This window comes from Teleopsis dalmanni, chromosome X (assembly GCF_002237135.1).
Source record: "Teleopsis dalmanni isolate 2A chromosome X, ASM223713v2, whole genome shotgun sequence".
Classification (NCBI taxonomy): domain Eukaryota; kingdom Metazoa; phylum Arthropoda; class Insecta; order Diptera; family Diopsidae; genus Teleopsis; species Teleopsis dalmanni.
In genome coordinates, this window is record NC_051848.1 from 33,069,522 (window position 1) to 33,093,261 (window position 23,740).

The 23,740-nt window shown below is 25.7% G+C and overlaps 1 protein-coding gene across 4 annotated transcripts in view; it reads left to right on the forward strand.

The window, feature by feature from the left end:
* Positions 1 to 23,740, forward strand: part of LOC119687976 (GTPase-activating protein skywalker) — a 104,522-nt gene that overhangs the window by 58,983 nt on the left and 21,799 nt on the right. For all 4 annotated transcript variants that reach the window (XM_038102549.1, XM_038102551.1, XM_038102547.1 and 1 more), the window contains 2 exons: positions 11,369 to 11,571; positions 11,660 to 11,864. In XM_038102549.1, the coding sequence (XP_037958477.1) occupies positions 11,369 to 11,571; positions 11,660 to 11,864 (408 nt within the window). The remainder of the gene's footprint in view (positions 1 to 11,368; positions 11,572 to 11,659; positions 11,865 to 23,740) is intronic.

Here is a 23,740-nt window from a genome sequence, read left to right on the forward strand (position 1 = left end):
TCCTTTATTTCGTAGAAATACATTTTATCTGCATATATTTACATTTAATATTTAAAGGTATGAAGTAGTTCTCCCTTTAGTTCCAGGTACTCATAAAAATTGTAGATATATAAGTATAGTGCAAATACAGAAAAGTATCTCATGCGTACATATGTTATTACTGTGCCGTATAAATGCCATTATATACAATATTTTTATGACTTGTATTAATAAAGAAACACACATACCTGAAAAACTTTCTTACAAACTTTGAATTTAAATTTCTTACTAAGTTATAAATAAAAAACTGTTAATGATAATTATTATTACCAATGACAAAACTAGGGTTGATGTCATTCTGTGTGGTAAATTCATGGTATCACAACTCCAGATTTTCGTCGTAGAATTATTCTTTCTAAAATAATTCAACGTAATGAAAATGATTAGGGCCTGAAGAAATTAATTGAATCTTACATGGCGAATATTTTTATAAGGATAACACACAACGGTGTGTTATATATATTTTTTTTAATTTATTAAGCTTATTTTCAAGCCTTTAAATCTGTCAATCACTTCATCAAAACTTCATAACTTTTACCATATAGTCTTCAATTGATAGCAGAGCCAATTTAAAAACTTTTTTATAATCTATGGTGAATCATTAATGATTCTTGATCAATGATAGGCTTTATAAGATTGAAGCGTGTGCTGGAAACGCTTAAACAAGAGAAATCTCATATGTATGCAATGTTCTGTGTTGGTCTTCCAGTCCGTCAATCTGTTGATGATTTCATCAAAAACAATAACATTAACAGTAAAGATTTCAATTGATTACAGGGCCAATTTTGATACCGTTCAATAACCTGTGGTGGATCAACAATGATTCTCTATAAGTTTTATGAGCCCGTGTTACAGCCTGCCAATCTGTTAATCACTTCATCAAAATCAATAACTTTAGACGTATCATTTTTAACTGAATACAAAGCCAATTATTTATAAAGTAAATAATTGTTTATGAAACTTTTGAGGTTGATATAATAGTTAAATAAGCGATAAATCTCAAAATCTCTCGATTTCAAGCCTACAGACCTGTTAATTAATTAATCAAATCAATATCCCTTTTTATTTAATCTAGGCACAAATAAAAACTCTTAACTGAACTTCGTTGGAACGTAAATATATTTTTATCATTTTTATTAGACTGAATCGTTAGTTGAAAACGGGAAAGTAAAATAAATTCCATGTATAAAATATTTTTTGTGGTCTTCAAGTCTCCCAACTTGTTAATAATTTTATCTAAATTAAATCTCTTAACCAAAACATTTATAATTGATAATAGAACCAAATAAAATAGCTTTAACTGGTCTATATTGGATCGTAAATAATTCCTTCTGAACTTTATGATGTTCAAATGCGAGCTGTATACTCAAAAGAAAACAAATTCTAGGCTCTACAGAAATTCATATTGTTCGACTTAACCTATTTGTATAAAAACTCATTTAAATTGCATTAGATAGGAAGTCATACCAAGCATACTAAGAAGATAGTATTGAAATGACTATATGTCGAAAACATCTAATCACTAGCTCATTTAAGGCAATATTTCTAAAAACTGGCAGCAAAGGTGCATCATTATCTGATGTTTTGATCCATGTTTGCTAGCTTTAAGTATTTTTCAAATCTTGGTAGTGTTTTAAAAAGCTCAGAGCATAAAAGAAACCTTTCGATTTGAACATAGTTTTGCATACATATCTAGTTTGCTAGATTGATGACTTGTTAATGTTATTAGTCGTTAAACAGGTATTATACTTGACTTGCGTGATTTTATTGCACGAATATGTGGTTTAGTTATAACACTGAGAGGGAAATAATGTGTATGTTAGGACAACGTATAAGTGTACGGAAACAGAATTCATGCAGAAAACTAACTCCGTTACTTCATCTTCATATCGGGGCTTCCTAATACTGCTGAAATAGAAGCACAATCCTATATATGTTGGAACAAGATTTACGTAAATGAAATAGAATTGAAGCTAAAATCTATCTCATTGTCTTTATCTTGTTTTGTAACCTTTTTTTTATTTGCAATTTTTTATTTTTATATGATCTCTCTGGGTTTGGTGCTACTCGTTGCGCTCCATACACCTCGCATAGCCGGTGGTAACGAAAAGGAAACGACCAACTTTACAACCAAACACTTTATTATTAAATTTTAATACTAAGAGCAAGAAAGCAAATTTAAGAAAAAGAACACTAATGTATTATATGATATGATGTATGATATGATATCAAATTAATTTTTCGACTCATAGTTGTTAAGTTAGATATTTTTACATTGAAAAAAAAATTGCTACATAATGTTATTTAAATAAATGGCATATATTTATCGAATTTCATAAATAAAATAAAATATTTACAATTTATAAATACTATTCTAAGTTGTTATCAACACTTAGAACCCATACAGTTACACTATTGGTTTTTCCCTAACTCTCTTGATAGATACCAACGACCTTTTTAATAACCTTTTATGCCTCAATATTTATGACATCCAATTTGATTGGCTATGATTTCTCTGATGGTGTGGAAATAGATACTTTGTGTAGTAAGTGTATAATGTTGGTTATATGCCAATATGTATGACGAGTCCAGCCTCAGTTGTAGAATCTAATTCAAAGTAAATAAAAAAAATTTTAATGGAACTATAAATATATAATGGAAATATGTTATATAAACTATAAACGTAGAAGGTTCTACACGATGTGTATTAAAAATGAATGGCTCATGCCCTTCTTACCAAATAAAAAATTAGACATTAACCTATAGTATTGAATAAGACGGTCATACTTACAAATTAAATTTGTTTTCTTTCTGTAATCACTCTTAATAGACCTACCTATCTGTTTATTGGTGGTACAAAAATCACTTTTCAAAACCCCAACACAGTAAAGTCATGTGCTCTAAGAATTTAGCAATACTATGTTTCTTCTTGATATTTTACTGCTTCAAACTATTTAATCTTCTATCAATTGTTTGTTTACTTCGCTAAGCAGATATATAAACAAAACAAAATAATTGTAAATAATCTACATATTTGTTTAAATAATTTAATCGTTTATTATAAACAAATTTTGCAACGTTTGATAATATTGCTTAAATAGAGAATGGTGGCGGGGGGAAACCTTCATTCGGTTGGCTTGCCTAATTTCAATTAATTCTTTCATTATTTTTTATATATATATTTAATTTACGTTGCAATTATTTTGAAGTAGCCCAAACCAGACAAGACCCATATAATGCAGATTTTAATCTATTTTTACTTAATTAATGTACATAATTAAATTAAATTTTTTTTCTTGTTTTTGATTTTTATTTTAACTTATAATTTTGGTTTTTTTATTAAGAACATTTAAAAAAAATTAAATAATTTAAAAGATTTATTGAAATATGTTGAAGAATTTTTATAAGTGTTTGCTTCTCTGTGAGCTGATTTAATCGAATTTTAATATTTTATTTTTTAAAATGCCATAATCAGAGGTAAAAAATAGATAAAACTTTAAGGATTGCCAAAAAAAATTAATTAAAATAAAACCATAAAAAATATTTATGTACAAATATATAGTTTATTTGCAAAACAATGTATATAGCTTCAATATCTAGAAAAATTTTTCTTTTCCACCGAAGTTTAACAAACCTTATTGTTAACAAAAAAAAAAATGAAAAATTTTAATAAATTTTATAAATTTTATTATGATTGAACCGATTTAGGTGTGATGTGTATTTTTTAATTATTAATAATACAACAAATAATCACAAAAAAAAAACAATACAAATTTTAACCATTTTTTTTTTGTATTTATATCGGTTTAGATGTGTTATATATATTTTAATCAATAATAGTTCAGATACATATTCCTACAAAAAACAATTTTTCCTTTGTTGTCAATATAACCGTTAAGCAACTAAACTTATACTAAATATAATATAATTTATATTTAATTTATATTAACATTTTCTTTATTAATATATAAATAAAAAAATATTTTTTTTTATAATAAGCTTATGACATGCAGTTTATAACACTACAACTAGTGTCAAGAAAACTATCATATATCATCATATACAAATATATATAAGATATATGATATATGCTATGCATATATTTTAACTAAGGTTTGGTAGGTTTAAAACAACCTACCAAAAATATAGGCATATTTCTATATTTTTGCCCTACGATTGTTAAAATCCTGCTTCCCTTTTTACATGTGTAAAAAGCTTCCTTTTGTTCTTTCCTTAGCATTTGTTGAGATGTTGAGATCTATCTACATCAATATTTACATCATTTAGGTAATATAGCATGAGACTTTAACAATATTTCAAAGAATTTTATTTTGAAACCATCTTTTAAATATATTGACTGTATAATTTATTTATAAATTATAATATTATTCAATATGAAGAGTTTTGTTCATCGTCCGATAAGTGAATCTATATGGATGACGTTACCAAAAGTTAAATATAACTTCCTCCGTGACGTCTCCAACCCCAGCACCTTCTCCGCGAATCTCGTCCAAACCTTGCACTACAAACCTCTTCAATATCTCACCTTATACTTTGATGAGCGGAATTCCGTTATTCCCATCATGCCTCTCTACAACTGCAGTTCTCGTGAGCTGGTCAGAGAGACTAGGTTATATATATAGCTTTCGCTATATATATATTTAAACAATCGATAGCAGTGTAGATATAATACAAGTCACTATAGTATTTTATCGATCATAATATACGATTGTAGTGATGTTTTCAATAATGTCGATTGTTACTTTTTTTTGATGACATTATTTTTCGAAATATACAAATATATAATTACTTTCCACTTTTGCCCAGCCTATGTTCAGTATAAGAGGCTGCTCGAAACCTTTGACGTCAAGCGAGGCTTTATTATTATATAGAACTCTTAGTATCTAACTCCATAAAATTTATACTGATATTTAATATTGGATTTTTTTATATATATAAGTTTTCGAAATATCTATCTCCTATTGTAGACCAAATAAATATAATAAGCACTAACTATAGATTATTTTAGTTTATTAGGAACTATGAGTTTACAATAACTTACCTGGATCTTAAATAATAAAACCAGTGTATTTACATGTCTACCCAATAAAGAGTAATTTGTCCAATTTTAGTATTTACTTTTTATAACATTCGGTAAATAGTTTTTAGTAGTTCGTTCCGAAGCGAAGTAATTGTACTGCACTGCGTATACTTAACATATTTGCCTGTATTATTTCTAAATAAACATTCGATCATTAAAGCAAGACTAGTTGGCATTTTTAGTGTTTGATTTTATTACATTTTATATTATTTTTTACTTTAAATTTTACAATACTTACATTTGCTTATAGTACATTTAGTTGATTTTATTTACGTCATAAAAATTAAATTGAGCAATTGATATAAATGAGAAAATAAAGCGAAATTAAGCAAAACTGCATATTGCAGTATTTAAATTATGCAAAAATGCTTTAAAACCAAATCGTGTGGAAAACTAGAAAACGTTGCAAAAATTAAAAAAAAAAATAATTAAATTAATAAAATAAAAAATGAATAGAAAATTTTATGTATTTATAAAGCATGTTCAAAATTACTAGAATAAGTTGTCGCTATTAATTTATACTTTTTAATTTAATTACATGTAATTAATGCTAATTGCTGCCTACGTTGCGGGTTAGGTTAGAGTAGGTTAGGGCGAGCTTCAGTGCTTGGCTGACGGGTTTCGTGAGTAGGTAATTTGCTATAAAATAACTGCTAATCCTAAAATAGAACGTAAACAGCGCATCTTGAAATTTCTACTATTTCTACACATTTAAAAAATAGAATTTAATTTAGAATTTTGTTTAATAATAGTTCGCAGTTATGCCGTAACATCACCAAAAAAAAAAATTCAGATTCTTAAGACAACTAAATAATATGGAAATCGAATGATAATCTTTCGTATTTATTTATGGTAGCAACATTCTCTATGAAAGTTTTACTTAAACCATTACTGGTCTCATGTTGTAAGTGACCTTTAAGTCGTCAAAAGGAATTTATGAAATCTCTCAGTATTCCCACTATATGCATCTATTCATCTGATTGTTATGAATTATATGTTTAATGCACCTTCTTAGTAGCATAGAACTGCGGTTGCTGGCAGGTTAGCTATTAGTCTCTTTAATCTGATTAAAGAGACTGAAGGTTGGCTATGCTTAAAAGCGATTAAACTTTCTAATTATATTCTCTGTGATTGATGGGCTTGGATCTCGATTAGGAAGTGACTGCTAGATTAAAAGTTTCTATCCTAAACCGATATTAATATGTTCTCAACAGTAGATATATTAGTTATTTTCTGTTCAGTTGAAGTCAATAACTTAAACAAAAAATCAATTATTTCTATAGATTGTTATAAAATTATTTATTTTTTTGTTTTATTTTAAAGAATACGAAATTGTATGATTAAAAATTTAATGTGGATTTTTAAAGATCTGATTAATGACGATATTTTAACGTATGCTTAGCTTGGGGCATGTTATTAGAATGTCTAGTAGCAGTGTGTATATATGGGACCTATTAGACAACAGTACAAAAAAAAAAAAGATTACGAAAAAATAGAAAGTCGATGTAGAAGAGATTCGCTCGATAGAAACGCTTAGAAAAATATAATTGGAGAAGCAGTGGGTCATCGAGAATTGTGAACGTGTATATATAATTTATAATATTTTTATAATATATATAGTTTATTAATTACAGTGACTTGCAATGTAGAGGTTCATTTTAAATGGTTGTAGAGTTATTACGCTCTTCTAGAAAAGTTTTTCTGTAAACATATCGAGTATATTGAATATTGTAGCTCTTTGTTATTAATATTATAACAAAATTAATAATTTTTAACATGTTTATTTTTCTTACATTGCCTTTTTAATTTAATTATCTTTTTTTATTTTTTTTTCATTGTATTTACAAATAATTGACATACATTTGTATTTTTATCATTTCAAAACATGATTAAAAAAAGGATCGTTATCAAAACTACTTTAGGTGTTCTTCTATAGGTTTAAAATTATTATTGTATATATATATATATATAAATATATAATTATATATTAAATTTCAATATAGCTTTTGTTTACGATTATATATTAAATATATAAGCAATTTTATAAAAAGATTTCTTGGGTTTAAGAGTAATCCCCTGTGTAGGGTTTAAAATTTCAGCAAATGTATTTATTACATATGAATAACTTAAAGTTTATATCACTATTATACATAATTCTGTTATCTTCTTATTTTATATTGAAAATTCATAGATTTTATATATAACTAGTCCGTTTTTAATACATAAGTATAATATATATGTATGTTATGATTATATATTTTAATAAATAGCAATATGTATAAATTACATTAAAATACATACAAATACATACATAAATATTATAATAATTATAAATAAAAAAACATTTATGTATTGCATTATTGAAGTCTTGTTGTAGGCATTTCCGTTATCGAATTATTGCATTAACTGTCCGAGAAACCCATTTTTGATAACTGAATGACCGGTAATTTTCGTCATGATATTTTATCTAATCCCAAAATGATCAATCATGTATAATAGCTCTTCTACCCTGAATTTTGCTGTTTAATCAGTTTTTGCTATCTTTTCTTGCTTTTATCATTCCGTTTAGTGAAAACTGTATCAAATTGAAGTTGTTTACATAATAAATTCAATTTGTTATAAATATTTTCAAAAAAAAAAAAAAATTACCAATCGATCAGCAGTCAATAAACTAAATCGACGTAATCATGTAATCAATTTAACTAAAATACTGAAGAAAAATAAAAAAAAAATTGTATATTTAATATACTTTAAGAGCGAAAGAAAGGCAAAACGTAAATCTCAAGTCCAAATAATTATGAAAAAGCAAAAATTAGGAATAAAAAAAAAATTTATTAAAAATAAAACAGTGACAAAATGTCAATAATGATATATAACAAATACTTGTAGAGTTCCTACGTAAATGGAAATAAAATATTATTAAATTTTTTAAAAAGGTTTTTAAAAAATTGTCAACTACAACAACAAAAATTCTTTTTATATTATTTTAATTAATTAAATTTTTGGCTGACCACACAGCTGTTTCGAGTATTGCCAAATACCCATCATCAGTAGTCTGGGAAATAATTTTTGTATTTAATTGTTCTTAAATAATTTTTTGAGACTATAAGTACGAAAAATCTAACATGTGCCCTGCCAAATTTGAAGCTCAGAGTCAGCGCACCTTAACCAACTGACGGTAGTCAAAACTACGGTTTTGACGTAGTTAACATTTATGTTCGTACATTTTTCTGGAGTTTTGTTAATTCATTTGCTATGTTTATTTTTATTTAGTGTTAATTTGTTAAAATTATTACGATTTCTTATTTATGTTCTATATTTTAAATGTTGTTTCTATCAATTTAAGTCTGTTTAATATTTCGATATAGTCATTGATGAAACTTTATTTTTTATACGTTTCTATTATTAAATTATTCTCAACTAGGTAATATCAATTCTGTCTAATATATTTAATCGATTTTTGAGTTTGATTTCTTCATTTTTTTTATTGCTCTACATACAATGCTACACTTGATAATCGATATTTGGTTTATACCAAGCTACTTGTATAATTAGTAGGTAAAATAATCTCGCTTTAGGTTACATACGATATTTGCAGCAATTTAATAATACATAGATGTATTTACTCAAAACCAAGATTTTGAGCAAGGCATAAGCCTTGCTATATGATATTGTCTTGAATTAATTAAAATTGACTTTTAAGTTTTTCTGTCTTTATATAATTCAGCTTTTAAATTATATCATTTAGTATATAATTATATCATATATAACATATTTATATCATATATTTATATTATATTATATACATAACAGATATATCAGTCTGTTAAATTATTTTACTTAAAATATATCTGTCTGACTAATATGTCACTCTGCCTCTTTAATTATTTTACTTAAAATATACGAATACGCGGACAAACTAACCAGGGAAGGGGTAGCCACACCGATGATGGGGCCGGAACTTTTGGTAGACTAGGATATAGTACGCTCCTTTCTCTCATAAAAATAAAGGAGAACTAAAATAAAAAGGGTCACTGGAATAATATACCAGGAAAAAAACAATTCAAATCATTTATTGGTGTCTATAACAATAAGCGATAGCAGGATTGCATGAACTTATCAAAAGAAAAACTTAGAATCATCACAGGAATCCTAACAGGGAACTGTTAACTAAAATACCACCTTAGGAGACTGGCTATGCAAACTGTAGATTCAGTGAAGTGAATGAGGATTTAGCCACACATGTGCTATTAGAATGCCCTGCGCTATTGCACATACGGAATAGGCTCCTGGGAATGTATTATCTTTTGAAAGAGGCAATAAAACTCTGTAAAGGTTCTATATTACTGCTTATTGACGCAACAGTGCTTAGAGACCTACTCTAAACCTAGAAGGGGACACAAAAGACGCAGTGCCACATCCCCTAACAATAATAATATATCTGACTGATATATCACTCTGTTAGCTTTAATTATTTTATTTAAAATATATCTGTCTGACTGATATAATTCCTTAAATTTTTAATTCGTTTATAGTAACTATAAACAACTCTTATAGAAAGTGTTTCGTCATATCTGATCTCAATCAGATAAAAGATATAGCACAATATTTATAAAAAATGTGTATATATAGTAAAAAATAAAGTAATCGATCAAGTAAAAAAGTAATTATTAAAAATTTTGAATATTATAATAATAATCGCATTGACTATGAGATGTTCAAAGGACTTTAAAATTAAATTGGAAAAAAAAACCTTAAAATTGTTTATGAAAGAAGGTTGTAAAAAGATTTCTATTTTAAACTAAAATTTATAAATTTTAAAATAAAATATATTGTATTTAATTCGTAAAGCCAATTATGTCAAAAATTTTATCCAGCTTTGACACGTTTGGTTAATACAAGCGAAGTCATTGTTTCTAATATGACAGCTTCAAAATTCTAAATATGGCATTTGCAGTCCAACAATTATATATGGACAATATACGATATATGAATCAACAAATAATGCCAAAGACCATTGATAATAAGTATTTAGCAATACTCCAAACAACTGTATGACTACCTAAAAAATTCTATTAAGTGTAAATAAAAGAACGACCTATATTAATAATATTTTGTGGATAAAAAAATATTTTGAGCATTCTCTATACTACGCATGGATTATATATAAATAGTCTGTGCACGATATCGTAAAGTCCAGTCTGTAATATTTCTAGTAATTCGTCAGATTTTTATTAATTTCTTGCAATCTTAATGGTTTACACATTTTTATCAACTTTGTATATATAAATATTTCTCATATATATAGCATCACTCATATAAAAGTGGATGACCTATATAAATGTGGGCCTGCGTCAAAACTAGAATTTTTTCTTTTTTTTAAGTCATTGACAAAACAATAAAATAAATTGTTTAAACAATGCTATTTACTTGAAAACTAATAATATTTTGTGATTTTCCATTAATTTTTCTGATAAAAAATGTATTTAATGCTTATTAATTTATTAAAAGTACAATTATTTTTTTTTTCATTCATTTATGTACTTTACCACTTTAAAACGGTTATCTTAATTACAATCAAAGTTGTAATTAAGTACTTTTATCATAATGAATTGTTTACAATGAGACTCAGTGTAGTCCGTTCGCAGTCAAGTCCATTCCTCACAGTCCTAAAATAGCCACAAAATAAAAGTATTCATATGGATTAAATATCAGTCTATTGATAAGTTAAGGTAGGGTACTCTGTTATCAGTTCATAGGCAATGTTTTTACTTAACATACTTTATATGCACTGATTGCATACCGTCTGCAAACACAGTTCTTTTAGCGACTAAACATTTGCAATAAAAATTGTGTTTAAACACTCAAAACTAGCTTCAGCTACGACTCCTAACCTTGTTTACAATCTCTCGGTATCTAGCATTAATGAGCAGAGTAGCAATGAACGACCTATCCCAAGTAAAGTAAACTTCTGATCGTCCGTCGTACGTGCAAATACTGACTCGAACATTTGTAGAATTAATTTTAATTTTTTTTTGAATTCTATTTATTTAAATTTAGTTAATATTTATTTTTGTTTTATTTATCTCTGCTAATACTGGTATATTTTTATGTTTATTTGTTTTGCTTTAATGTGTGTTGTTAATAATTTATTGTTTATTTTGTTTGTTGTTATTTGGAGAACATATTAAATATAACCTGTTTGATATATGTTTTCTCTCATTCCAGGCAAAGAACCTGCCCTACGTTCTTTCACTGAAATTCAACAGCTTCTACAACAGGGCAAAAAACGTGAGGTGAAAAATATACTCCGAGAAAATTCTTGGCCTATTAACTCTCCTATACGCTCTCAATTATGGCCGGCATTGTGTGCTCAACATCAGACCAAGCCAAATATGTTGGACGGCTTCTACTGGGAAATGGTACATCAGGTAAAGGCTTTGTAAATCTATTTGTTACAAAAAAACAATAACAACAACAACTGCACTACTTTAAAACTTTAAAACTTTTATTTAATAGGTTTTTGGCACTACAGAATTATCGGAGAAACCTATTATGCTACCGGCTTTTGTTGATGCCGGTCATTGCTTGCCGTATCATTTAACGCGCACAGGACGCGCTGTCGCTGATCGCATTGTTAATGTTTTGGGTTATGATTGCCCTGATATAACCTACAGTCCAGTATTGTATCCAATTACATCGATTTTGTTGCATTTCATGTCAGGTTAGTGTGTGATCATATGATATTTCATTTGTATATGTGATATTTTCAACCGAAATTAATCTGAAGTGTTCAAAGTTGAAATTATAAATTAAAAAAAAGTAAAAGCAGTTCGTTTAGATTTTTATTTTGCCGATAATGTCGCGCATAACAGAAAGAATTTCTGAGTGCAAACGAAAACTCGACATACGAAATGTGCAAAAATCTCGTATTTGATTCTTTATACCCAATAAAAAATTTTATAACGAGTTCATTATTCTGCACTTAACCAAAAATATTTGCCGTTGACGTCATATCGTGTGTGAACATACTTTTTTCTGGGATTTTAATCGTTTTATTACATTTTCATTTATTTTATTTAATTCATTTTATATGTTTTGCAGGGATTAGGGTAGCGTAGCAAAGATATGTATATTAAAAAAAAACTTTCCCTAGAATTAAAACAGTTTCTTTTACAAATCGCACAACTTTTTGACCTCAAGATCTCTGATATCGCTATTTTCAGAAAATAAAAAGACCCGTATCTCAGGAGAAAATGTTGTAAGTTTTATTCCTAGGACCCATGGGTTTTGAGAATTCACATTGTAGACACATTTTTAAATGGCTATATCTCAGGCTCTATTAACGGTAGGAACTTGAAATTTGCTGCGTTTTAAAGATAATTGAATGAGTTTTTAAGAAATTGCTTAAACAATTAAAATTGTTTATATTTAAGTACTAATATTAATCGTGAAATTTAAAAATTTTCAAAACTCATGCCCAGAATTTTCATTTTTTATATATTATTTCTATTAAAGTTAATAATAAGCACTATTTAATTTGAGGCTATTCTCTTGAAAACAGAAACGCACAGTAGATTAAAACTCAATATCTTTCGATATCTAACAAAAGGCAGTGATTATATTATTAAGCTGTTTTCATAAACAGAGAGTAGTCCTACAATATATAAAAAACCCCATCTTGAGGATCCCTATAAGTTATGAGAAATGTTTATCAGAAGATTTATACAATTTTCGAAGAAAATAAATTAATTGATGGTACGTGTGAACCTTTTATAAGAAATTCATTAAATAAATCAAACTCTACACAAACAAAGAATAGTGCCACAATTCATGGAGAACCCTATCCTGAGGATCCCGAAGAGCTATTAGAAATTTATATCAGTAGCTTTATACAATTTTTAAAGAAAATAAATTGGTTGATAATACAAGTAATCTTTTTATAAGAAATTTATTATATAAATCAAACCCTACACTAACAAAGAGTAGTGCCACAATTAATGGAGAATCCCGAAGAGGTATTAGAAATTTATATCAGTAGCTTTATAAAATTACAAAGAAAATAAATAAATTGATGGTACGAGTAACCCTTTAATAAGGGATTTATTAAATAAATCTCTGTATATAGGCAATCGGTAAGAAGTGAGACTGAAGAAGTTTTCTTAAATTTCACATTACATATTCTAACGGTATTGAAAATAATTAGTTTTAAGATAACTTTTCACATATAGGTTTATACATACTTTTAATTTAAAAGCAGAAATAATGAAAATTAAAACACAAATAATTTGAGAAAATTTAATGTTCAAAAGATCGTCAAAAGTGCATCGTTTTCTTTGCTGAAAGCGCACATTTACTAACATTTATAATTTTAAACTTCAAAACAAAAACCCTATATTTTTAGTAAAGTGCAACGCACTGCCATAAAATTTTCGTGCTGCGTTTTCATTATGCAAATAAATGCATTTACGTTTTTAATTTTACTTCAGAAAATGCAAATACTTGATAATTAAATTTAAAACAAAATGATATTGGGGAGGAATTTTAAGACGATATATATTTACTGTAGACCCGATACATAGGTAGACGTAGGGAATGCTGCATAACAATTTAAAATTATTATTGTTTTATATGCTTCTGTGTTATTGTTAAAATTTTTATTAAATATATTTTCTATATGGCTGACTTAATTGGGTGTGGGTGAGCATTCGTACTCTCATATAGTATTCCTCCTTTTTATCATATACCTTCTCGTTCTCTATAATTTTAATTTTTTTATTGTATAATATGTATTAATTTATTATATATTCTTCATGTGTTTGTTTACTTTTAATTGAATGGTTTTTTTATTTTACATATATTATCTTTTTAAAATTTTAAAAAAAGTTTCTGTTTATTACAGTTTATAAAACATTTACATTATAAATTAGTGTAAATTACTTTAGATAAAAAAAACCCAGATTAGGAGACCATAAGAATATACTTTTATACAAGTGAGTTCCCAACAGTCGATTGATGCCTTACAGTTCTAATTTTTATCTCATTTTTCAAATTAATTTCTAAATATAGAAATACCTCTTATATTAGTTAAATAAAGTTATCAGTTACTTTATTATATTTAGTAAAAGATAAATTATTTATCCGCTTTATTTTAAGAATTTAGAGGAATGTATAATATATTTAATTGAACTTGGTAGCTATAATTATCATTATGACGTTTAGTGAATAAATAATTATGTATGGAACTTTTCTGAAATATACAAAAATGGGTACTAAAATTCCTTTGATAGGACTCTAACCTATCTGCGGGATTTCCATTCCACAACTTCACAGTTTCTGAAAATTTCTTTACATAGATTTATGAAAAATATAGTGTGGCCACAATTCTATTTTTAATCTTTTCAGTTCTACTTTCGGAAATATTAAGTACATCTACTAATTATTTCCATTTAGTGACTTAGCTGTCGGAAGGTCTCTAGTTTGAAAACGTTTTATATATCTGTATTATAGGCTTCCTGATCACTGCAATGTTTTTCAGATATATTCGGTTACTAAAAAAGAAACTTAGAGTTTGTTTTGTAATGTGAATTCTATTACATAAAAATATATACACTTTATTAGACAGACAATTGCTTTTATAGTCCTTGATTTAAGTCCAATTTACATTTACGACGGTTTTTGACTGCTATACACTTTTGAACAAGATATTGACACCGTTGCAGGCAGTTGTAATGCGGGCTGTCTCATTTACTGTTTCATAATACTAGCATTATGAATATTGTTGATGAAATCTTTCTTTATTGAGCAATTTAATATAAAACTAGCGGATTTAACGATATTCAGGTATCAAGTTGATTCCATTTTATTAAGATGAAATCTAGCAATCTGAATAAGATGCCCCGTAAAGCTATTATTTTCGTAGTAAGTTTATTGATGTATCGCAACCGTGCTTAAAAATTAAATCTTCTGTTAAATGGTTTCTGTTCCAGTTTTGAAAAAGATGTGGGCAGTGCCTCAAGTCTGTTTCGTCATTGTCTAATTGTAAAGAAGATAAAATAAACACCATTAATCTGCATGAACTCACTTTTTAAAGGATCAAGACCTCGTTTTAAATAGCATTTTTAACTATGCCAAGCATCCGTCTAAGGAGATCTCTGGGATTATCAGTATATGTGAACCTAACTTAATTAAGCCTAGATGTTTTTATTTTCTTTGTTTAGTTTAAGTATAAAATATATAGTAATTTAATTTCCACAAACATATCTATTAAAAAAATTTTCCATCTCCATTATAAACTGTTTTAAAGTTCACTACATGTATATATATGTAATATAAATATACATGGGCGTAGGCAAAGTTGATAGTTCTTTCAATCTATCTAATCTGTCTAACGATACACTCAAATAAACATTTCATTATACTTCATAAAGAGAAGGCGGCCTTAATATAATACACCCTAAATATGATGGATGCATTATATTTCACTGACGAAAGTAAGGACGTGTATATAGCAATAGATAAATGATATAATAAAATCACATCATGTAATATATATATATATATCATATAATATAATATTTGATTTTAATTTTTTTTTCTTGTTATACTCGTCAGTGTTTATAAAGGAAAATTTTTAAAATATGGCCTCCCTGACCCGATTCTAGGTTGCGCCCATGTGTATATAGAATGTTTGTGATCGTTTGTTTATATTTTTGTTGTTGTACCCATAAAAACTAATCAAGATAAGTTTTTGCTTTATTAATAAAAACAGTTAATTAAAAATGTACACAATTCTAATCGCCGACAGATAAGCATTGATAAGTCAATCAGCTGTGAGGTGCAGTATGTTATAGTTCTGTATTCCAGCTGAACTTTTGAACACAATGAGAACTATTTACAAAGTACTATAAAATATTTAAGAGTGATTTAAAAATAAATCCAACTGATTATAAAATGTGTCATAAAATTAATTGCTTGTGCTAAATATTCTAAAGTGATATAAACTACTTTTTTATAAAAAATAGTATTAGCCGCAGTAATAAGAAAAGAAGCTTCCAAATACTGTTAAAATTAAAAGGAAAAATTATATTATATGTGTGTATTTTTCTAGAATAAAGAATTTAAATCAAAAAATTTTTTTAAGGTATATTGTATCAGTCGAAGAATTAAAACTCGGTTAAGTAGGCTCAATACTAAAATTTTTCTCAGAGAGTATTTTAGATCTTTAGGTTTCAAAGCGAAAACCGTTCATAACAATAATACAAATTTGCAGACCTGAGTATTTTTTATAATAATTAAAATATAAATTGTGAAATTTATATTTTCAATATCAAAGTTCCTAAGAACTACTACAGATCAGAGTATAACATCATTGAATATAATGTGACCATTAAACATATTCACTTACCTTTTGTTATCACTTAATTTTTCTCTCATACTTCTCCATTAGTAAAAAATTTCCTATTGATATTCGTAACCAATCTCATGCAGGAGATGTCATGTCAAATCTTATCTTTTTTAAAATCTCATTTATAATTTTCCATATATTATTGTATATTTCCTATATATTAGTTAAGCTACAGGGCTTAGATCTGACAATTTCAGTATTATCAGATGAAAATAATTTTTCAATTAAAAAATATAAGAATTTATATATTCTAATATATTCGAATAGCTATAAAAAATCTGTTGGTGTCGACAGCCAACGGCCGTGTTGATCTACAATAGGTCTCCATTTGTGCTTTTCGACAATGATTAATGTAAATAATCCTGATGCCAGCATAATGTTGTTGTTTGTGAATGAATGATGATTTCGTGGAGTTACATTAGACCGACTCAGAGCCACGATTTCGCAATTAATTCAAAGAACTATTTTCTAAACTTTTTCTACTGTTTCAATAAAATTCAATTTCAAATAAGAAAATTAGAAAATTTCAAATGTTCTTAATGTTTTGTGAATGGCTAAACATATCATGGGCTGACATTCGATTGATGGGCTAACATTCGATTATAGTTTGGAAAATTTAAAGTTAATTCGAAGCATTTTTTTTATTGTTACCATATTTCAATGGAATTCAATTTTAAATAAGAAAATATTAATATATTCAATCTTTCTTTGTGAATGGTTGAAGACTCTGTTGAGCGACTTTATATTCGAGCGACTCAGAGCCATATTTTCGAAAATTTGAAAATAATTCAATGAAATAATATGTATAATTTTTTTGTGTAGTTTCATTAAAATTTAATTTTAAAGAAGAAAGTATTGTTATGCTATAGAAACTCTTTCTTTATGAATAGATGAAAATTTTGCAGGTACACAATCGAGGAAGTTGGCGCTATGATTTCGAAAATTTGAAAAGAATTTAATGAAATAATTTGTATCTTTTTTATGTTGTTTCATTAAAATTTTATTTTAAAGAATAAAAATTGTTGTGCTCCACATAGTCTTTCTTTGTGAAAAGAAGAAGATTTATGGGTTAACAATCGAACAATGTGGAGCCATGATTTCAAATATTTTAAAGTAATTCAATGAAATAATTTCTGTTCTTTTTTCTGTTGTTCCAATAAAATTGAATTTGAAATAAGAAATTTACTTTTAAAGAGGAAAATGTTTTTATGTTTCAGAAACTCTTTCTTTGTGAAAGAGGGTGCAGGATTCACAATCGAGTGACTTAGAGCCATGATTTCGAATATTTTAAATTAATTCGATTAAATATTTTCTGTATTTTTCGGTTGTTTCATTAAGATTTGATTTTAATGAAAAAAAAGTTGTGCTCCAGATAGTTCTTCTTTGTGAATAAATAAAGATTACGCGGGTTCACAATCGATCGACTTGAAGCAGTGATTTCGAAAATTCGAACAATTATTTTTCAACTTTTTTTCTGTTCTGTTCTGTTGTGTTCTGTTTTCTTCACAGCATTCTGAATAGTTGCAGTTTAATGAACAAATTTGTAATGAGTAACCCTTTTGGGAAAGGGTTGTGAGCATATTATCTATTGTTTAAAGTTATTTTGCGTGCTTTATTTCAATTAATGAACTATAATTGATTTCTAAAATCCTTGAAAATTGCATAGTTTAAGTTATTGCACTTACTGCACTATTAAAAACTATTATTTTTTTTCGTATTTACCCTAATTAGTTGCCACACAACTGGCAAATAATTGGAAAAGGAAGTTTTCATGCATGAAAATTGAAATAAAAGTTCAAATATTTGCCTCGGCAGTTCTGATGAATTTGCAAACCTCAATTGAAAATAAAATTATTGCATCCGTTTAAGATGAAAATATACAATTATCTCGCATTTTATTTGTTTTGTGTTTATAAATATTTGCGCTCTATGACTGACTTTATTATCCATTTTCACTCTATTTGGTTGGAAGTGTTAATTGAAAGCTAAAATTATTTTATGTAAATTATTTACTGTCATTTCAGTCGAATGCGCTTCATTTGGCTTAGGTTTTGCATATAAATTAACTTTGACATTTCTATAAATATTTTATCTATGTACATTTGGTGGATTAAAGGATTTTTCTGTTTGCTATTTGGTTTAGTTGTCATTGATAATTATCAATATAAACCTCATGAATTCGCAAATTTGTTTTGAACTAAAATTAAATTTATGTAAATTTCCTTAAATACACAAATCAATATCACCTAATGTGTAATATAAATGTTAGTTAAATGCAAATTAGACAATTATCAATAATTTCATCAATTCTTCGGCATTTTGCATTTTATTTTACCATTATTTTGGTAGCATATTATCCAAATTATTACAGAAAAATATTTATTATTTACTATTATGAACAATGAGGACATAAAACATTACGCCGTGTTTTTTTAAATCTCTAAAATCTCTAAACTCTATTCTATTTTAAAATTATTATTAAAATTATAAATAACATTGATTTGAAACTTTATTTATTTTTTCTTTCTTCATTTCTAGTACAGTTCAGTATCTTAAAATAATTATCTTATAGCTATATCAGCAATTAATACCATTTAATACTAATGAATTTTATTTTTCTTGCTCGGTTTATTAATCCATTCAACTCTATATTTTCCTGTCTTGCACGAATTGTTCTCTCATTTGTGGGTTTTCAGCATTTTAAATGTTATCTAACTATCGTCTGCTAATGTCCTTCGATAGGCATTTTGATTTTATGCTGCAACTACTTAGTCTTTGCTTTTGCAAAAGCTGCTTTATTGTATCACTTTTTCTGAGTTGGTCCAGCTAATGATTATAGCGTTTTTCATAAATATCTTCCTTTTGAATTGACCGATTCATTTGTACTTTGAAGCATTTTCCTCTCAAATATAACAACCCTATTCGACCTCTTTTTCAATCATTTACCTATTTCCCTCCCATATATGACTTTTGATGACTTTAAAACTCTCTTTAGACAAAAAAAAAATTGCATTATCTGATTGATAATAAATGATAGTTGCTTTATTCTCTTAAGTATGAAGCTATTTAAATATTTTTAACATATAACATATTATGAAAGCCAAACACTTAAAATAAACTAAACTCTCTAAAAAAATGTATAACTATAACTATAACTTTAATAACAATATTAAAAAAAGTTCTTGTACATATATATCATGAAGCATCTGTTATATGTTATTTAATCGACTAAAAAAGTATTCAAATTTTAAATTTAAATTTTTTAACTGATTTCTTGATATAGTGATACATCTCACTTCATAACGTTGTATTCTGAATATTTTTTATAACTTCGTTTAGGGTTTCACTTAACAACTCACATAAAAGGATTTGAATAGGTATTAAACTTTATGTAAATCTCGATATTTTTTAAACTAAATTTATGTTGAAAAATAACAAATGAAAAAAATGTATCGGTCTTTATTTGGTGCATCGATCGCTCTGATAACAAGCTGCATGTGACTAGTATTATGGCACGCAGAGTCTGGGTTCAGATCCAACTAAAATCAGTTCGAAAAATACACTTAAAACAATATCTAAATAATGCTTGGTGACTTATATTATGGCACTGAGAGTCTGGGTTCAGATTCAACTAAAATCAGGTCGAAAAACACACTTAAAACAATAACTAAATAATGCTTGGTGACTAGTATTACAGCACATAGAGTTTTGGTTTAAATCCAACTAAAATCTGGTCAAAAAATATACTTTAAACAATCTCTAAAAAATGCTTGGTGATTCTGTGTAAAGAATAAAAATTCAAGGACTCATTAAACTTACATAGAGGTTTACCTCCATCAGTTGCGATAGAGGTATTGAATATATCATGCGAAATTTAGTCTTTGATTCTATTTGGAAGAACTTTTTTCTACCAATTTGTCAGAAATCTCTAAACAAATGTCACCTTCTTCACTGCAAGGAACTTTAATGTCGATAACACTAACTGACATTTTCTTATATCGAATAGTTTGCAATGGCAGTCTTGCAAAAAGACGACTTACTTTGGGTTCGAAAAATTGGAACTATTGTAATTAACTTCTAATCACTAATCATAATAATTCTAATAACTTCTTACTTCCAAAAAGCTATTCAATATGAAAAAAAAACTCACTGCACGTTTAAGAAACTTAAGTATAGATATAGAACAATCTATAAAATCGCTATAAAGAAATCTATATATAAAAAAAACTGAAAAAATCGTGGTGTCTTTAAAGAAAATTCATAACAGTGTAGTGTCTTTAGGAAGTTTGTATAGTGAATTTTAACTGTACTATATAAAATATTTATTCTATATGTATTTAATATTTCAATTTTGTTATCTGTACTGGTATTCCATTTAAAATTTCTTTTTTTTTTTTACTTTCAATTTTGTTTGCCACCTGACAGCGATGAATATCTTACCTAGTACTAAAAATAGACTTATGTACTAATTTATGCTAAAAATGTTTATAATTAAAAGTTTTATACTTGTATCTAATATCAATTTTGAAATATGATCACGAATAAAATAACAAGAGGAGGGGGAAATTTTGATACACAATCATATGCAATATGTCTGTCTGTGCTAGTAAGTGGCTGGTCCGCTATTAAGAAAAATGTAGGGATTGAGATATAGTAAAATATTAAATAACTTAAAAATTAAGAATTAATATTATAATTGTTGTTGTTTTTGGAAAAACTATTAATCATCACTAATTAAATCAAATGCTTTTTAAAAATGTTTAATAATATTTTAACATTTATTAGTTTAATAAACTAAGAAACTAATAAATTAATTAAGATAAAGAACATAAAGATACATAAACAATGTTCTAAATTGGAAATTGGAAATGTTCTAAATATTTCTACATAACTCAAAACAATAAGGAACATGAAAGATCTAAATTTGGAATTTTTAATCTTGATTAAAAAGTTTATATTAACATATCTGTAATCACAATGGACTTATTGTCAATAATATAAAAATTAATTTTTCAACATAAGTGAAAATTTTAAAACTGAAGTGTATTTATATCACAACTATAAATAAAATATGTCTTAATGTTTTCAAAATGTTTGTAACCTTATAAACGTAGTGATATATGACAATACGAATTGGTTTACTGATTCCCATCTATTTGTTTGCGACAGCCCCACTTCTAATCGAATAAAATTTTGGGGAATAATAAAGAGACAGAAAATAGACAAAACTGAGATTGTTTATATGGCATTGCATCCATATAAAATTTCTACCATCTATACTGGCAAGTTTTTTGTAAGTTTCAATTACTCGCTTGTAAATATGTTTTTCCTTTCAAATAGTTTAAATACTTATATATGCATAAATAACTGAACACGACATATATTTTCACTGTAATTAATTGGCAATTTCAAATAATGTTGTATATAGATACTCTATACCTATATGCAACAATCTTGCCAAAAGCTTGCCAATGTAGGTTAAAATCTGTTGGATTATTGCCAAAATTAAAGTTATGTATATATATATATTATTATGTATATATAATAACAATAATAGTTTTCTTATTCTATTGATATATTCCAAAGTCCATAGTTATTTTTTTATTTATTTTTTATATATTATATTAATTTTAATAGTTAATTTTTTTTTTATGACCAATAATTTTCAATAATAATTTCATTTTTAAAACGGGCTAATTGGTCAGTTGTTAAATAATACACTTTTTTAAAAAAATTTAGTTTTTAAAAAATATTAAATAATAATATTTCGACTATATTCTATAGTTATCTACAGAGTACCATAAGCATATTAATTTTATTATATTAATATCATTATTTATATATTTATATTTATTTGTTCATATTTGTTTATATATATTTATTTATATTTCTTTACATTTATTTATTTATATTTATTAATTTATATTAATTTATTTATATGTGTTTTTTTATATTTATTTATTTATTTATATTTATTTGTTTGTATTTATATTCATTCATTTATTTATGTTTATTTCTTGAAATATAATTTATTATTTATCTTTATTTATTAATCTTTGTTTATTTATATTTATTTATTTGTATTTACTTATTTGTATATATTTATTTATATATATATTTATTTATTCAAAATTTTTTATTTATATTAATATTTTATTATATATATTTTTTTTACCTTTATTTATTTATTTATATTTATTTATTTATATTTATTTATTTATATATATTTATTTATAATCTTACTTATGCATTTATTTCACTTGTTTATATTTATATTAATTTATGTATATTTGTATTCATTAATTTTTTTCTATTTATCTATTTATATTCATTTATTTATATTTATATTTATTTATTTATATATATTTATTTATATTTATATTTATATATTTATAATTTTTTATTTTTATATGTTTATTCATTTATATATTATTATTTATATATATCTATTTATTTATATTTATATTCATTTGGTTATATTTATTTATATTTATATTTATTTATTTATATTTATATTTATTTATTTATATTTATTTATTTATATTTATATTTATTTATTTATATTTGTATATATTTATATGATTTTCTTTATATTTATTTAATATCTTTATTTATATTTTTATTATTTTTATTATTTTAATTTTATTATTTATTTATAAACATTTATTTCTTATTAATTTGTTAATATTTATTTTTTTTTAATCAGAAGACGTTGCTGTGTATGATCCTTTATATTTGTGTTTGTGATCTTAAATGATTATAGCAGATAAAAATAAAGTTAATAATCGCATATATTAATATTAAATGGGATAGCTAGAAATAAATATACTTTATTCAATCTGAATAATATATCTACACTTTCATCTTATACGAAATTAATTTCATATAATTGAGTTGGAGTTCTGACAGAGTTAAAGTGGAATTATAAATATGCATATGTCTTAAATAAATTATATATTTAGTATATAAAGAAATAATTGAATTTTTTTGCCTGGATATATCATATATATGATGTGAAAGTATTAAAAATAAATTCATTTTAAAATTTTTGTGAAATGTGGAAATCAATAGTAAATAGAAAAGTTTTTATTTATACCGAAGAAATATTCTAATTGCATTGCGGGTATTACTTAATGACGTTGAAAATTTATAATACCACTAAATACTAGAAAAAATAAATGCATATTCTGTAT